General features: G+C 50.7%; 1 protein-coding gene and 1 pseudogene across 2 annotated transcripts in view; one reads left to right on the forward strand and one right to left on the reverse strand.

Moving 5' to 3' along the window:
• The window catches only part of SH3BP5 (SH3 domain binding protein 5), a 70,221-nt gene that overhangs the window by 18,330 nt on the left and 35,546 nt on the right, over positions 1-16,345 (forward strand). For both annotated transcript variants that reach the window (XM_087870189.1, XM_045791727.2), the window contains exon 3: positions 6,785-6,913. In XM_087870189.1, the coding sequence (XP_087726315.1) occupies positions 6,785-6,913 (129 nt within the window). The remainder of the gene's footprint in view (positions 1-6,784; positions 6,914-16,345) is intronic.
• LOC123788508 (small nucleolar RNA SNORA70) lies at positions 1,108-1,267 on the reverse strand (annotated as a pseudogene).

Below are 16,345 nucleotides of genomic sequence, written 5' to 3' on the forward strand. Positions count from 1 at the left end.
ATTCCCTTTACACTCTTGTAATCCAATCATTGAGTACCCCAGAGAGCTCTGGACTTGTGGGTAATATCTATAATATTTGCTGTGTTAGCAAAGTTAAAAACTTGTTTTATAGTCTTAAAAACCTGTATTAATTCATTAAAAATGACAGTAATAAACCTTTTACATGTTGACACATATATGATCAGAAATAACTATTTTCCCAAACTAAAAAGGAAAGTAATCATTTAATAGTTTCTTGCTTGTTTGTTTTTAACAAGTCTCTTGCAAGTCTGGCTTAATAGAAGAGCTGAGTTCTCTGCTTCTGCATTCCATCTCTTGTGATGGCACATACCAAGTAGTCTCTGGAAAACTCCCCTGAACACTCTTGAGAGAACAAAGGTGAAAAGGCAAATAAGTCCATCGTGATAATGAAACTGGTTTTGACCTTGCAGACTCCCACTGAAGACCCCAGGGACCCCCACCACTGTCCCCTGGACCACACTTTGGGAACCACAGGTGAAGGGAACTGCATCAGACAAAAAGACTAAAGGTGTGTGTTTGCTTTTGTCTGAAGTCTGACATGCGCTGGCGTGTGACCTCTGGCCACGCAGCACTATACCTGAGATACCTGCAGACTGGGGACTGTCATTCTTGCTTAGCCCGTCTTACAGGGTCATTGTGAGGCTCAGATAATGCCTGTGAAATATTTCTACAAGCAGCGGTGTATTTATAAATGGCATTACTAAGGATCTTTTGAAGTATGACAGCATCTTTAATTTGTAGGACAGGTTTTTTTTTTTTTTTGACAGGAAGTAGGATTTATTGGCATGAATAGGGAGGGGGCAGTGGTGAGGTTCTCATGAGAGCGGAGCCTGCCATTTGTCCAAGGGGCCATGATTAGGGATGTATTTGACCCACAGCCATGTGGGATGAGTCACTTTTCAGCCACCATGTCTTCAAATTCATCTGCATTATATTTAGTAAAGCCCCACTTCTTGGCAATGTGGATCTTCTGGTGGCCAGGGAACTTGAACTTGGCCCTGCATAGAGCATTGATCACATGCTCCTTGTTCTGCAGCTTGGTATGGATGGACGTGATGGCTTGGCGGATGTGCCCTAGGGCTTTCCAAAGGCACCCCGCGTCCCGGTGCGGAGCCTAGACTGGAGATAGCATGAGGTCAGACATCAACAGGCTGCATACACTACCAAGGAGGCTACTGTTTGCAACCATTGCACACGGGGTCCCCACAGGGAAAGAGCAAGGTAGTCATTTTAAAAAAAATTGATGTCCCGTCTTCATCTTACTTGGTTCTGGGGATGCGTTTGTGAAGGGGAAAGGCTGTCATTCTCATCTTACAGGCAAGATAATTGAGGCTTAGGTGAGTGGACTGGCCAGAAAATAGAGGCCGGTCCCCAGTTGGGGACAACCAGCACACTGGTGCTGGCTGGTTTGGTTTTGCCGGGGTGCTTGCTGATGCCGGCTGTACTTCTGACACACTGACGCGTTCACACAGGGGTTCGGCGCCTCCCTCAGCAGTTCTCTGCTTGAATAAATTGCCCTCAGCCTGAGTCACCTAGTGGAAATGACACAGTTTTCAGATTTGAAGAACTGAGGGATCCAAGCAGAGGGAATTCTTTTAGAACTTCTTCACATGCTGATCTAAAAAATCAGCTGGTAAACAGCCCCGGATGGTAAATGACTTGTTTTTCTTGACTGGTGAAAGGTCTGCTCGTTCTCGGGAGATAAGTTTATAGGGAAGTGCATGGATCATTTACTGTAGGGAAAAGAGTCAGTGCTCTCCCTTCCCTGGACGTTGCTGGAAGCGACCCTCCGCTCTGGTCTTGGGAAACACATTTTTCTGTAATTGTAGGAGATAGGAGAACCACAGTCAGTTCTTGCCTTGAACTAGGAACTAAAGCATAAAGTACAAGTTCAGTTGTGGAAGGTGTCTTTAAAGATGTGGCCAACTAGCATTAAGATGGATTTAAAGAAATGTTTTTATACAGGTTAGGTTGAATTAAAGTGCCAGATTCTGCTCCATGTAAGCATGGCTTTGTTGTCATGGAAGGGAACCTCCAGCAGTTAACCATATTTAATTACAGTGCTTTGCCATGGTATGGACTATAGATTGACCCTGCCCTCCCTGTCTACACTAATATGACTATGGCATCCTTTTCAATCTTTTTTTTTTTTAAGGTTTCATGCAATAGTGAAGGACAGAAATAGAATTTCAACTAGCTTGAACAAAACATAAAACAGTGGTGACAGCTGGGGGGGATGTGTGTGCTGTTTTGGCTCTGCGGATCTGCGGAAGTTGGAGTATAGGGTTAGACTGTGAAGCATTGCCGGGTCCAGAAACTCCAAGTGTTGCTGGGGCTTTCTTCTCTCAGGCTCTCCTTTCACGGTGCCAAGATGGCTGTCATCTGCTCCACGCTTTCATTCCATTCTCTCAGGCGCCTCTGGGGAAAACAGTTCGTCTAACAGTTTCAGAGAAGTCCCAGTATGAAGTCTCATTGGTTCTGATGGGTCACATGCTCTCCCTCCACACTCCCCGAGGCTAGGAGTATCCAAATCTGATTGGCCAGGCCTGGGTCACATGACCACTTCTGGGCCCTGGGTGAGGCCGAGGAAAATCAGGGCTGTTAACATGGGGCAGGCAGTAGAGATTTTGGTTTGTGGCTTCTCACGCTCCAGTATTTATGGAGAGTTGTTACTCAAATGGCTATGATTCTCTGTGGAATCGTAATGGAAGTGGGTCTGCTTATCTTCTCGGGGAGAAGGCAGGCTTTGTGTTCAGCTTTTAATGCGTCTTGGATGAATAGGCTTGTTGGGGGTTGGACGTCAGCCAGTCGTGCGTCACCGTCACCGTCCCCGCCAACACAGCCTCATTGATAGAGGGAAACGCTGGTGTCAAATCAAGTCTCTTGGGTGCGGTACCCTTTGGTGGCCACACACTTACTCAGGCTGGTGGGTCCCTGACTCTGCCCCCCAGAATCACCTGAGGAGCCCTGTGAACTCCTTGGTAAAACCCAGATCTGATCCCGTCATGCCTCTGCTTAAAAATTCACCGTGGTATTTTACCACGGTTTTTAAAAAGGGAAAAACAAAATAAAACAAAAAAACCCTGCGTTAGTGTCCCATCCTTCTACCCCACTCCCATTTTTTTCCTCCTTTAGAGGCAGTCTAATAGGTCAGCTTAACGTATTTTAGCTGATTAGGTAGTAACTTCTAGGACTCTAAATAGTGGGCTCTGTGTGGTTTCTTGTTGATTTGTCAGCTTTAGTTACCATCTGCCAGCATCCCACTTGGAAGATGAGATTTTAATCTCTTTCCTCCCTCTGTCCCCCCCCCACACACCCCTTTCCAAACACTTCCTTCCCTCCCACCAGAACTATGGTGTAGTCCGTGTTCAGTGCTCACGTGATCGCCACTATGGAAGTGCTTCTCAGAGGAGCTTTCCAGTAAACTACCATTACTTTCCTTTTTGTGGTAGAACGCATTCTTGGGTCATTTCTGACGGGGCATGGGAGGTCAGTTGAGACTTATGTTGAAATAAATACATCAATCCACCATGTCTCCCCACGGTGCTTGGGATAAAGTTCCAATGCCTTAACTCCGCACACGTGCCCGTTCTCGTTCCAGCCCCCACCTGCCCCCTGGCCTGTGGCTCTTTGCCCCTGCTGCTCCCTCTGCTGCTGATGCCCCTGCATCTCTGTCTGGTGACACCCCCACGTCCCCTTTCTTTGCGGCCTGGCTTGGATGACACTTCGGGTGGCCTTCCCAGTTGTGCTTCTGTTGCTGTGTGCATACTGAGGTCTTAGTATTTCTCACACATTATACTTATTTACTGCTTGAGTTTAAATCTTGGCTCTGCCATTTCCCAGCTCTGTGGCCTCAGGCGAGCTACCCCTGTGCCTCAGTTTTCCTCTTTGTAAAATGCAAATAACAGCAATAGCACCTACCTGATAAGGTCGTTAGCGATTGCACAAATTGATGGAATAAAAGCATTTATAATAGCATCGGCCCCATAGTAAACTGCCATCTGCACTCTACATCCCTCTCCCTCACCAAGACAGACTTGGGTGGGTTCTATTCACCAGGGCCCAAAATAGCTCTTGGCAAATCAAAAGTCTCCAGGGGCTGGGCTGGGCACCTAAATGAGTGATGCAGGCCAGGTGTGATTCAGGCACGGGGGGTGTTGGGGACTGGAAGGGGCAATCTCTTTCTTTCTTTGCTTTTCTCTTTCTTTCTTTCTTTCTTTCTTTCTTTCTTTCTTTCTTTCTTTCTTTTTTTAAGATTTCATTTTGGGGAGGGAGGGGGAGAGAGAGAGAGGAAGATGGAGAGCACAAGCAGGGCAGAGGGAGTAGCAGACTCCCCACCAAGCAGGGAGCCTGATTCAGGACTTGATCCCAGGACCCTGAGATCATGACCTGAGCCGAAGACAGATGCTTAACTGACTGAGCCGCCCAGGCAATCTCTTTCTAAGGGGGCACCCTCTATTCCACTTCTAGGTGGGTGCCAGGTAGGAATGGGGACCCAGGGTTGCCAGATTATCAGATTGTTTTCCTTTATGAGAATGGTTGAGGGTCCACTTTTTTTTTTTTTTAAATATGGGTTTTCCTGGCATTTAGTACACAGTGTACAGACCACAGGCGCTAAGCCTGCTGGCCCATAGGCTGCTGGTTTGGGGCCCAATTCTCATTTTACAAAAGAGGACCAGGGTGACGCCATGATCTGCCCTGGGTCACATGCCGACTGATTGGGCCCTCAGTTTTCTCACTTGTCTGGACGGCGGTAACACTGGCGCTGCCTCCCCCGGTGGGGACTTCGAGGATTCAGTCATGCGTGTGAGCGCATTTGCAAAGCGTCTGCCCACCCGGTGTAACGGGCTGCCCCTTCCACCATGTCAGCCTCGCCCGCCGCAGGGAGACCTCCTTGGTGTTTCTTAAAATAGGATCGTGGGTCTCTCTTTGTGCCAGGTGGTCGGGTGGGGCAGCGGGGGTGGATTGTGTGCCTTTACCAAGCGTCTGCTGGGTGTCCAGGAACTAGTAGTAGTTTTACGTTTGCTTTCTCCTCTATTCCTTCTACCTTTCCTCCCTGTGAGGTGGAGTAGCTATTGGGGATAAAAATGATTAATAAGTTCGCTGATCAGGGCCTCACAGAGGTTTGGATGGGATTGGATCCATCATCATATATATATATATATATATATATATATATATATATATATATATATATATATATATATATATTCCCGGACAACATGCTGCCTCCTACATATTGGAAGTTAAGTCTGGGAGAAGGCACTTGCTCTGGAGGACAAATCTAGTGGGTTCTTCGTCTTTAGAAGCTGTAGCAGGTGAGTGCAGGCCTGGCTAGGTAGAGGGGGAGGCAGGGAAGATGATGATGACGACGATACAGGACTGGGGAAAGGGCCAAGGCCAGTATCGGAAGTAGGATGGGGCTCAGGAGCTGAGAAAGTGCTGAACGAGGCGAAGGTGGTAGCCTCGTACGCTGGGGAGCTGGCATCATTTTCATTTTCAAACCCATCCAGCAAGCCCTGGCGCCATATGATGGAGGGGAATGAACTAGAAGTGAGCAGACCTTCCTTCACCGCCATGAGCCATCCCGTTGGCCCAGGAGGCCCCTGTGATTAGGTGTTTAGAGATTTCGGAGCCTTACTTGTGAGGCAGGCCCTCTGCGGCCAGTGGAGCGCACACGTGTTCTACCAGCAGGATGGCTGCTTGGTCCTGGGGCAGCCCCACCGCTGGTGTTCATGTGTTGTTCCTTCTCTGAGTAGCCATTTCCCCTCTTAAATGCGAGCCTCTCCCTCTCTCCCCCCCCCCCCCCCGCGCCCTGTGGCTGTGTCACGCAAATGCTGAAGGGAAAAAGAGTAGAGGGGTGTAGGGTCTGTGATCAACCTTCCAATAGGTCTTCCTAGACATTGCACTAAAATCTTTCTTTTTAATTTTATTTCCTCCCCGTGAAGTCCGTGGATCTGGGTTTGTTGACTTTCACAGTGTGGTTAAGCCTAGAACAGCCCTCCTGCCTGTTCCTCCCTTCCAGACTCTTATCGGGTTGCTCTGGCTGTCTCCAGCGTGGGTAGCCACCCTTATCTCTTGCCATTCTCCACATTCCAGACTTCTAGTTTCGTTCGGGTTTTTTCGGAAACCCCAAGCCTCTCTCTCCCCTTTCTGCTGAATGTGCTCCTCTGCGCAGGGCTAGGTATTTCCTCTCCCCCCACCACAAGTGACCATTCACGCTTCTGGCTTCTGTGTAGATGTTACCCCTCTGGCTGTTTTCCGCAAGACTCCCCCGCCTTACCTGGCCTGGCGAGGTTCTCTGCCGCTGGGTTCCATGGCACCGGTACCATTCTCATCCCTCTGTCCCTCCCCAACTTGTGCGCGCACACTCTCTCTCTGTGTCAAATAAATAAAAACATCTTAAAAAAACAACCTGAGTTGTCTACCTTCGTAGTCACTAGCCATACTTATTTTTAAAATCTAAATATAGTTAATTAAATAATTTAGAAACACATGTCCTCAGTCTCGTTAGCCAATTTTAAGTGCTCGATAGCCACATTTGGCCAGTGATTACCATACTGGACAGTACAAGTGATAGAACATTCCCAGTATTCCAGAACGTTTCAGACGGTGCTGCTTTAGATACTGTCTTGTAAAAGTATGAATTTCAGGGCCTGTAGGTTGTGTGCAGACCCTCCTTGGTGTTTTTGGTTAGGGAAAGTGGATTTTCACGGATTCCTTCTCAAGCCTGAACTATTTCCTTGTTTTCTCCTTGGTGCAGGACGCCCGTCAGAAGTTCCGCTCTGTTCTGGTGGAAGCAACGGTGAAGCTGGACGAATTGGTGAAGAAAATTGGCAAAGCCGTGGAGGACTCGAAGCCCTACTGGGAGGCGCGGAGGGTGGCGAGGCAGGTAAGGGAGCCCCGCAGACCGGCTGCCCTGCCCCTGCCTGCTGCCCCAAACCTTCTGACTTGCGTGACTCCCGCCGAAGGGTAGAAGCCCGAGTCCCCTGGGAGGCAGAACGACCGTGACTTTGTAAACAGCTGCATTTGAAGACAGCCTCTTATTTTTCCCTCCCCCCACAAGCTGCTCCATTCCAGCTCTCGAGGCTACTAACAGAGCGTGGGTGCTGGCGTTTGGATGGCCCTGTGAGTGGGTGCCGCCTGGACGCCGAGGTGGTGCCCAGATCCACTCCCCAGGCAGCTGGGCCGTCTTGTGCGGCGCGGGACCTGGTTCTGGCTTCACAGATGTGGTGTGGCCCCTCCCAGCCTCTGATCGCCAGGTCCCGGGGTGGGGGGAGGAAAAGAGCCCCCAACACTCAGCAGGCCCCCGGGGGGGAGAGGACTTTCACATACCGCCGCCCACTCTGGCTCCCCAGTCCCGTGTCTCTTCAGTGTGACTCGCCCCCCGAAGCAGGCCTAAGCAGTGAGTCCAGAGTGTGGGTCCTGTCCCTGGTGTGTGTTTATGTGATGGAAGCTGTGGTCTCTACTGGCCAGAAAGTGTGAGCAACAGGTATTTGAGCACCTACTGTGTGCACAGGCAGGTCGTTGGACGTGGAAGGGGAGATCGTGGGCGGGTGAACCCTTGGGAGATGAGTCCCCAGAAATGGAGGAACGTGTACAGCTCAGACCCATTTGAGGGTCAGGGGCCAAGAGTTGGGCATTCTTCCCCTTTGCCCTGCCTCCAGGCACCCCTCCAGTTTCTCTTCAGGGGATCCCCTTGATGCTTTGGTGGTTCGACCAAGAACCAAGCTATGTTTTTGGGTTTCACACTGTGAACCCTGAGCTGAGCTTTCTGTATGGAACCTGCCAGATAAGTCACCTTATTCCTAGACAGAATGGCTGCCTGAGCCCTGCCTCCCTCCGTGGCCAGCTGAACTGGGTTGTACAGCATCAAAGTGCCAATTACTCATTGGTCTGCGACAAGCTCTGAGCAGCCACCCCCGCTTTCTACCTTCCTCTGGGCCCCGCCCAGTCCTCTAGCTTTCCAGGGAGATGAAGCCCTTCTCAAAATGCACTGGCCAGTCTCCAGAAGCTCCAGAACCCTGAGGTACTGTCTCTCAAAAGTGCTTGTGTCCCATCAGTCTTTCAGGTGCACCCCAAGTTGGGGATGTGTTGTTGTCCACCACCCCCCACCCCCCCACCACTGCCAGGTAGCCCAGAGTAGTATTCTTGACATAAAATTGCAGCATGAAGGGTTCGGGTTAGGTTGGAGGGGAAATTTCTGATAACTTAATGTAAGCACAGATGAATACTGAGGAGGTTGTGAAATCTCTTTCTGAAAGTCTTCAGTGCTTGAATTTATTGCCCTCTGCCTCTCTTGGACCCACAAATATCTGTTAAAACCATCCACATGCCCGTGCCTCGGGACGATTAAGAGTAGTCTATTAAAACAGGCCCTTGGAGTTGTGGCAGACGTTTCGCCCCCTGGTCCTCAGAGCTTGGGTTTCGGCACAGAGATGGCTAAGGGGATGTTTGTGGTTTAGGGGCTGGGGGAGGTTGGTCCATCAGGTACTGGCCCCCGCTGGTGGGAGGCATCCACCTTGGCTGTACTCATGTCACATGTGCTCCTACCTCAGAGTCTTTGAACTTCCTGGTCCCTCTGCTTTTCATTGTCTCAGCTCTAGAATTTGCATGGTCCACTCCCTTGTCTTTGGGTTTCTGTTCCAATGTCACTGTATCAACAAGGCCTTCCTGGGCTACCATTGGTATAACTGCCACTCGCCATCTCCAGCACCCCCATCCCTCGTTCCTTGATTTGCCATTTCCCCGCGGCACTCTGTCCGGCTGAGTGGTTCTTGTTGACTTGTTTGTAGTAGTGCGGCTCCTCGAGGAATGCCTGAACAGGAGCGTGAACGATGAGTTGGCGGGTCACCAGCAGAGTCCATGCTCCTCCTGGCCCGCCCTTGGCATTCTGAGCGTTTCCTCTGTTGCCCCTTGACTACCAACTTATCTGCTCATGGCCACGTGAGCAGAGGGGTAGGAACACGGCTGGCAAATCCAGCTTTGTCTGGTTTGGGTTCATTTAAATCTCATATGCTGGGTAGGTCCCCAGTTGTCTGTGACACATCTGGGAAAGATTTCACACCACTCTCTTCTCTTCTGTACCCAAGTCCTCTTTGATGGGGAAAGAGGTGGGAAGGAGCTGGGTTGGCAGGGTCCCGCTGCTGGGCACCTGCGAACTACGGCATTGCTCCTTCCTCTCATGCCTTCTCTTGGCTGGTGAGGACAGTGATTGTGTCAGCTGTGGAGTTCTGTGGGTGAGCCCCTGAGTCATCAGGTCTCGAGATCATACCCAGACCCTGGGGGTGACTGACTCACTGTCAGCTAGCAGAGGCCAAGATGATTGTTAAGGGAACCCCTGCCTTCTTGCAGGTGGGGCAGGAAGAATAAGGGCAGGGATGGCCCCGAGTGACCCCTGCCCCTCAGCCCCAAGGGGCCTTGTTGGTCTGTAGCCGAGGAACTGGAAGGACGCTCAAAGGCTGAGGCCAGGCGCGGATGTCACATTTCATCTGCGCACATGGTGGGCTGCCTGGGCTCGGGCCAGGTGGTGAGTCTGTGCCCCCACATCCTCTGACCTTCCCGATGCTGAAGGGTGTGGGGCGCCCCTCCAGCGGCTGCCAAGTGGGGCTTCCTGTTTTCTTCCTCTTTCTTATCCCCACCCCCTTCCTTTCTGTATTTACGGACCCTCTGGCTGCGTACAGCAGGGACGGTGTCTGAGAGATGCCTTCAGAGCGTCTGCTTCAAGTTGTATCATGAGGCGCTGCGGTCCCGGAGCCTCCGCGTCCTCGCCTATGTGACGGGGATGGTTGCGGGAGCAGCCCTGGCTCTCTTGCGAGGTTGTCTGTAGGATTTCAGTGAGGTCACGTGTGTCTGTCTGCAGACTCCCGGCACGAGCTTAGGTTTCAGCTCCATGAAACAACTTGTTGTTGTAGAAAATTTGGAAAATAAACGAAATGAAGAAAATAAGTCCCCTTGTATTCCGTTAATATTTGATGTGTATCTATTATTATTTTTTGTATAAGAGATTATCCTGTAGTGGTGGCTTTATACTGACCGAATGCCCCTGTCCATCCATCCAGAGTCCCAATGGAGAGGAGACTTAAAGAGCTTGGTTTTCCAGAAAGAGTTTACAAAGGTTTATAATTGTTGGGCCTGTAGAACTTCTGTTTGCTTATCAAAAATTTGCATTAACTTTATTCCAGATGTCATGGCAGATCAGGACCGAGTCAGATTCAGTCCTGTGGTGGTGAAAATCCAGCCCAAATTCTGACAAGAGGAGGTAGAACCCAGCCCCCCATGCCCAGCTGGGGTGGGGGCAGGGAACTGGCTTTGATGGATTTGAGGGGTTTTGTCCTTGAGCTGGAGCTTGTTTGTAAGGCTGCTTTGACATATCTGTCAGCCCGTGTGGCCTTCAGTGTGTCTCGGGGGACATCCGCCTGGGGGGGGGGGGGGGCGGAGCCATGTGACTCAGTAAAGCCTGAACAGCTGCTTTGCTCCCTGGGCTCTAACCCGTCTAGCAGTGACCCTGGGCCTGCATTTTTAGCCCGCCACTCCCCATGCTTATTTTTTAAAGAGGTGTGGAAAATAAAACATACATTTTACCATTTGAGCCATTTGGAAGCATGTAATCCAGCAGGATTAAGTACACATATATTGTGGGCCCCCCCACCATCCATCTCCAGAACTTTTCATCTTCCCAAACTGCAGCTCCGTCCTTACTAGACATCAGCACCCCATTCCTTCCAGCCCCCTGCCCGTGATGGTTCTACTTTATGTCCCTATGAATAAGTACCCGATATAAATGGAATCATGCAGTATTTGTCCTTCTGTGGCCGGCTTATTTCTCTTTGCCTGACTTCTTCAGGGTTCGTCCGTGTTGTAGCATGTGTTAACATTCCATTCCTTTTTAAGACTGAGTAATATTCTGCTGTATGGATACACTGCGTTTTGTTCATTCATCCATCAATGAACATTGGGCAACTCTTTGTTTTTACGTGGTTGCAATGCGTCAGAAGACTTTGCAAACCTGAAGAGCAACAGAAATGCAAAATTGTGAGGGTTATTCAGTGCTGGACGTCGCCCGTCGTGTGTTTGCGGGGCCATGTAAGTCCGTGGCCCACACCTGTAAGCTCCTTTGAGGAAGGAGGCCAGTGGGAAGACATTTGGAGCTCGTGGACTAGCTTAGCTGTAGGACACCTGGCAAAGCCTGGCCTCTGAGCCAGACCTATTGGCTTTGAACCCCAACTTACCATTTAATAGCCGTGGGACTTTGGTGGGTTGCTGAGTCTCTGTGCCTCAGTTTCTTCATCTGTAAGATGGAGCCGTGTACGTTAGCTTTTGCTGGGGACACAAACCACCCCAAACTTAGTGGTCTGAAACACTTACCTAGCTCATGATTTTGTTGGGCAGTTTTTCTGATCTCAGGCGTGGCTGACGTCATGCATATGTAATCAGCTGGTGGGTTGTCTGGGGGCTTGCTGATCTGGGCTGGCTTCATCTGTCAGGCACTTGGCTGGCGGTCAGCGAAGGCGTCCCGGGTGACTGGACCAGCTAGGGCTTCTTCACACGGTGTGGGATTTCAGGAACGAAAAGGACAAGCCCTTTTCAAGCCTCTGCCTGCATCACATTGACTAACGTATTGTTGGGTAGAGTACGTCAGTCCAAACTGAAGAGGTGGGGGGGAAAGAAACTCTACCGCAAAGCACCCGCAAAGTATTCTAGTCATTTTCGCAGCTTAACCACGGAGATGAAACCAGTACATGTAAAGCATCTGGATCAAAGAAAAAGAATCTACGTTATTATTCCAGATGTAGCTTGCTCTCAAATATTGTGTCTCTATGGTGAATCTGGGGCCTTAAAAACAAAAGACCACCATGCTAGAAACCGCGGGATGGCAGAAGCAGTCCTGTGCTGGCCGAGAGGAGATATGTAAAATGTCAAGAATTTGAGGACAGGAGGGTGACCCGGGCACCTGAGTAACTACCAAGTCGAGTCGCTTGTGGGGGTAAAGTGTGCCAGAGGATCAAAAATGATGGGGAGGGGTGTATCTGATTGACTTTTTCACTGAGGGCACGCGCTCTAAGCCCTAACAGACAATGTGGGGAGGGCCTTGAATGATGGAGAGTCCTGTTTCCCATGAAATGAAGCAGGTCAAGTGCATCAGATAATCCCTTGAATTCTTCTGTTAATCACAGAGGAGCAGAGAGGGTTGTAGTCTTTCTTTGTTGGGAAATTCTGGATGTTGGGTTTTGTTTTGTTTTGTTTTGTTTTGTTTTGCGGAAGACCCTCCGTAAGTGGAGAAGGAGAGGGCTAGTGTCCACAAAGTTGGGACTTAAACTCAAGTATATGTCAGGGATGGGTTATTACTCTCTTGTTGAGTATTTTTTTTCCTTCGAATTTATCATTGTCTTTGACTCAACAGATATTTACTGGGTTCCTACCGATTGTCAGGACCTGGTTTTAGGGACAGAACAGAACAAAGGGGGGCGCCTGGGTGGCTCAGTCTTTAAGCGTCTGCCTTCGGCTTAGGTCATGATCCCAGGGTCCTGGGATGAAGTCCTGCATCCAGCTCCCTGCTCAGTGGGAAGCCTGCTTCTCCCTCTCCTACTCCCCCTGCTTGTGTTCCCTCTCTCGCTGCCTCTCTCAAATAAATAAATAAAAATCTTAAAAAAAAAAAAAAAAAAAAAAAGAACAGAACAGAACAAAGGGCCTAACTGTGGAGCTGGCATTCCACTCTCAGTCTCATAAAGTATATGGGGTGGGGTGTGGTGTTTTGGGCAAAAGTAGAATCTTTGTTGCTGATCTGACTTAAAGTGTGAGTTCCATCCCCCGCCCTTTTGAGAACTAGAGCGAAACTCTGGATAACAGTGGGCTAGTGGATGGGCGAATAAAAGAGTGTTTTCTCAGCATCCGCCTGTGTCTGTGCTGGCCATTGTGGAGCATGAAATGTGGTCAGTCTCCTCCAGGAGCCCCGTCGGCACATACGAGCGAGGTGATTCTAAGGCATAGGTAATTACGGTCCGTTGTCATCATTCATGACAGTTATGTTTGCCACAGGCACTACCAATGCTGAATTAGACATCCGCCTGAGGCATTGCTCCTGAGGGAAGTAGAGGGTCAGGGTCCTGAGAGCCTCTGGTCACATTTTCATCAACTGATCCATACCTAACCTTCTTTCATGTATGTTTGTCTTTAAAGACACCTTATTTAGGGGCACCTTATTTAGGTGGCTCAGTCGGTTAAGTGACAGATTCTTGATTTCGGCTCAGGTTGTGATCTCAGGGTCGTGAGATCGAGCCCTGGGTCAAGCTCCATTCCCAGCGTGGAGCCTGCTTGAGATTCTCTCTCCCTGTCCCTGCTGTGTGCATGCTTTCTCTCTCTCAAATAAATAAATCTTAAAAAAATACAAGGACACCTAATTTAATATTTATTTCTTACAAGTAACTAATTATATACAGTACTTCCTTATAATGAAACACTCACTAGCCCAGGAGGTCCGAGCATTTTCCTGACCCTGAGGGACGTGATCGTAAATTTACTTGGCTCTCAGCATCACACAGTGCTGCCCACTGTGCTGTTTTAATTGGTCATGATCTCCCGTGCTTTGATACCAAACGGAGTCCCCAGATTAGCCACTTTTCTGTAGCTTCCTCACGCACGAGGGACTTGACTTCAGCACTTACTGGAGCGGCCACTTGTAGGGATCTGCAGATTTCCTCTTCCTTTTTCTGGAGGTACCGCGTTGTTGATTCGTTAACATTACACTCAGGGCCAACGGCGCCGTGACTCACGCCTGAGTGAAGCTTATGTGAAACACATATTTTCCAGAAGGCACATACATCGTAGCCTTCTTGCACTTACGAACACTAGCCAGCACTTCAGCACTAGGCTTGGGGGCCAATTTAAACAGCTGAATCCGACAAAACACAAAAATGTGAGAAGTATGGCACGAAGTAGACCGGGGCGGACAGTTGTTTACAGCGTGAGAGCTGCAGCAAGAAGGCAGAGTGTCGCCTCGTTAGGGGGCAGCTGGGAACGCGCATGCGGAGGGACCGAACTGTTCGGCTACTCTGTGTGTGTCCAGACCCTGCAAGTGCTGTAAATATTGATTTGGGGGTTATAAATCAGTTTTAGCGAGTAGGCAGATTTGCAAATACGGAATCCGTGAATAATGGGACCATTTGTACTCACCCATGGGGGAGGCTCATTTGTTAGAGAACTGAACCACACGGCCCAGGTGTAGACCTCGTGTGGAAGAAGCCAGTGGGGTGAGGTCACTCTAGGGGGTGGGAGTGTGGGGAAGTCTGGGCAGAAAGGCACACCGGAGCCCCCGTGTGCGAGAGAGAGTCAGGGTAGAAAAGACGAAAGAGCTGAGATCTGAGGGAGAAGCCGTGTGGACATAACCTGGGGTAAGTGTGTCGGCTCGAGGGCTGTGGAAAGGGAGCCTTATGGGAGCTGGAGGCCCGAGTGGGGAAGGAATGGTGGCCTGCTGAGGGAGTACCCAACAGCCTCGGCCTGGCTTCCAGACTGGGCCGAGCAGCTGCAGCAGCCATCGTGGGCTCTTACGTGTGGGGAGTTACACTGTTTGAGATGGCAACTAGACATGGACGCTAAATATCATGTCTTACATTAATGGCGGCACCATTTTTTGAGATCTAGCTGTGTTAGGGCACCATGTGTACTGCCCTGTGGGGGGGGGGGGGCGTGTCATTTATCTTTCCCGTGTGTCCGCGTAGTACAGATGAGGAAGCTGGTCTGGGAGGCCAAAGACCATTACTTGGGCCTTTGCATAAACCCTCTGGTGTCGTGGCTTAATCTGAGAGTGTGTGAAGGGAAGCTTTAACAGTCTTAGTGGTTAACCAGCGGTCAAGAATGAGTCACAGGGAACTCCGGGGTTTTGACCTGAAGAGCCTGAATGCCAGGAGGAAGTGGACAGTGGGGACCCAGCTTTGGGAGAAGGCGGTGAGCTCACCCCCCTGAATGTTAAAGCTGTGATGGTGAGGGCTGCAGTGGGAATGTCACCGGCCAGGACAGGCCAGGACGCAGGGCCGGTTGGAGGTGGGGAGCTGGGAGTCAACATGGAGGTGACAGTTTGCTGGGAGTGTGTGTGTGGCGAGAACGGAGTCAGAGACTCAGGATGGAGGGAAGGAGGGAGAGGAGAGGAATTTGAGCAGTCTTTGTGTACCAGGCACTTTTCTAAATGCTTCACATGCAGGAGGGAGGTACTTTTTTAAAGTTCTGCAGGGCTGGAGAGTGACGTTTGGAGAGGTTGAGTTATTCAGGGGGCTCCACGTCCTTACGTACCGAGGATCTACTAGGTCCCTGGCCTGTAGAGTCGTAGGTCCCTCATGTACATTCTCTTGTGTCTGCTCAGCAAACTTGAAGGTGACATTACCGTCGTGGTCAGACGGAGGGGTACTGAGTGAGGCTCGGGGAGGCAAAGCGGCACCCCAGAGCACCCACCTCGTGAGGAGTGGAGCCGAGCAGAGATTTGAACCCCCATCTACCTGGTTCTGGCTGCCGCCCGGTGATTACCCCTTCCGAGGCGTTGCCTGACTATCGGAAAGCCTGAACTGCACACGGACACATCGTAGGGGCAGGTTGGAGCAGTAACGGACGTGGAGGGTTCAAAGGAAGATGAGCTCATCTGTGCCGTTGTTTCCCTGCCTCTTCTGCCCTGGGGTAACAGTGAGGCTCTTGTTGCAAGCATTCTGGGGCCCTTTGAAACTCCTTCCCCTCGTGGCACACCCTCCTGGCTCTCCTGGGACTCGAGCGCAACTTCATCGTGCCTCCCTTCTTCCCGGTCACTTTCATTTCCAATGGGCCCCCGGCCTCCCTGGGTGGCAGCTCTCACTTGGGACTCGGGTGAGGAGGTCTGGGTCAGTGACGTCCTTCCCCACGGCCCTGATCGCGTTCCCACTGGGTGGCCCCAGGCCGGTTCCTGGGAACCGCGTCATCCCCACGGCCCATGGTAAGGGCAGGCGGTGAGTGATGGGGCACCTGTCCCAGAGCAGAGGCCCTGCTGATTTACAGCAAGAGAGGGGACCAGGCTGTTAACTCTTCCTCGCCTGTAAGACTGTATCCTGCCTTGCGGTCTTGCTTGGAGGTCCTGGCAAAGAAGCAGCTGCATTTTGGAAGCCTAGCTGCTTGACCAAGATGGGCTCAGTGGAGGGGGGAGGGTCTGTGGCAGCTTCTGACCCAGGTCAAAGGCTCCTGCCCCAGGGGAGGTCTTGAGGCTGAAGTCGGCAGGGCTGGCCTTGCTGGAGTCTCCGCACCCCTGCTTGGCTGGCTCCGCAATAGGCACCCTCCGCTGGGGCTGGAGCACGAGTGTTGCTGATCTTGA

This window comes from Ursus americanus, chromosome 20 (assembly GCF_024610735.1).
Source record: "Ursus americanus isolate L20-20 chromosome 20, mUrsAme1.1.p, whole genome shotgun sequence".
NCBI classification, from domain to species: domain Eukaryota; kingdom Metazoa; phylum Chordata; class Mammalia; order Carnivora; family Ursidae; genus Ursus; species Ursus americanus.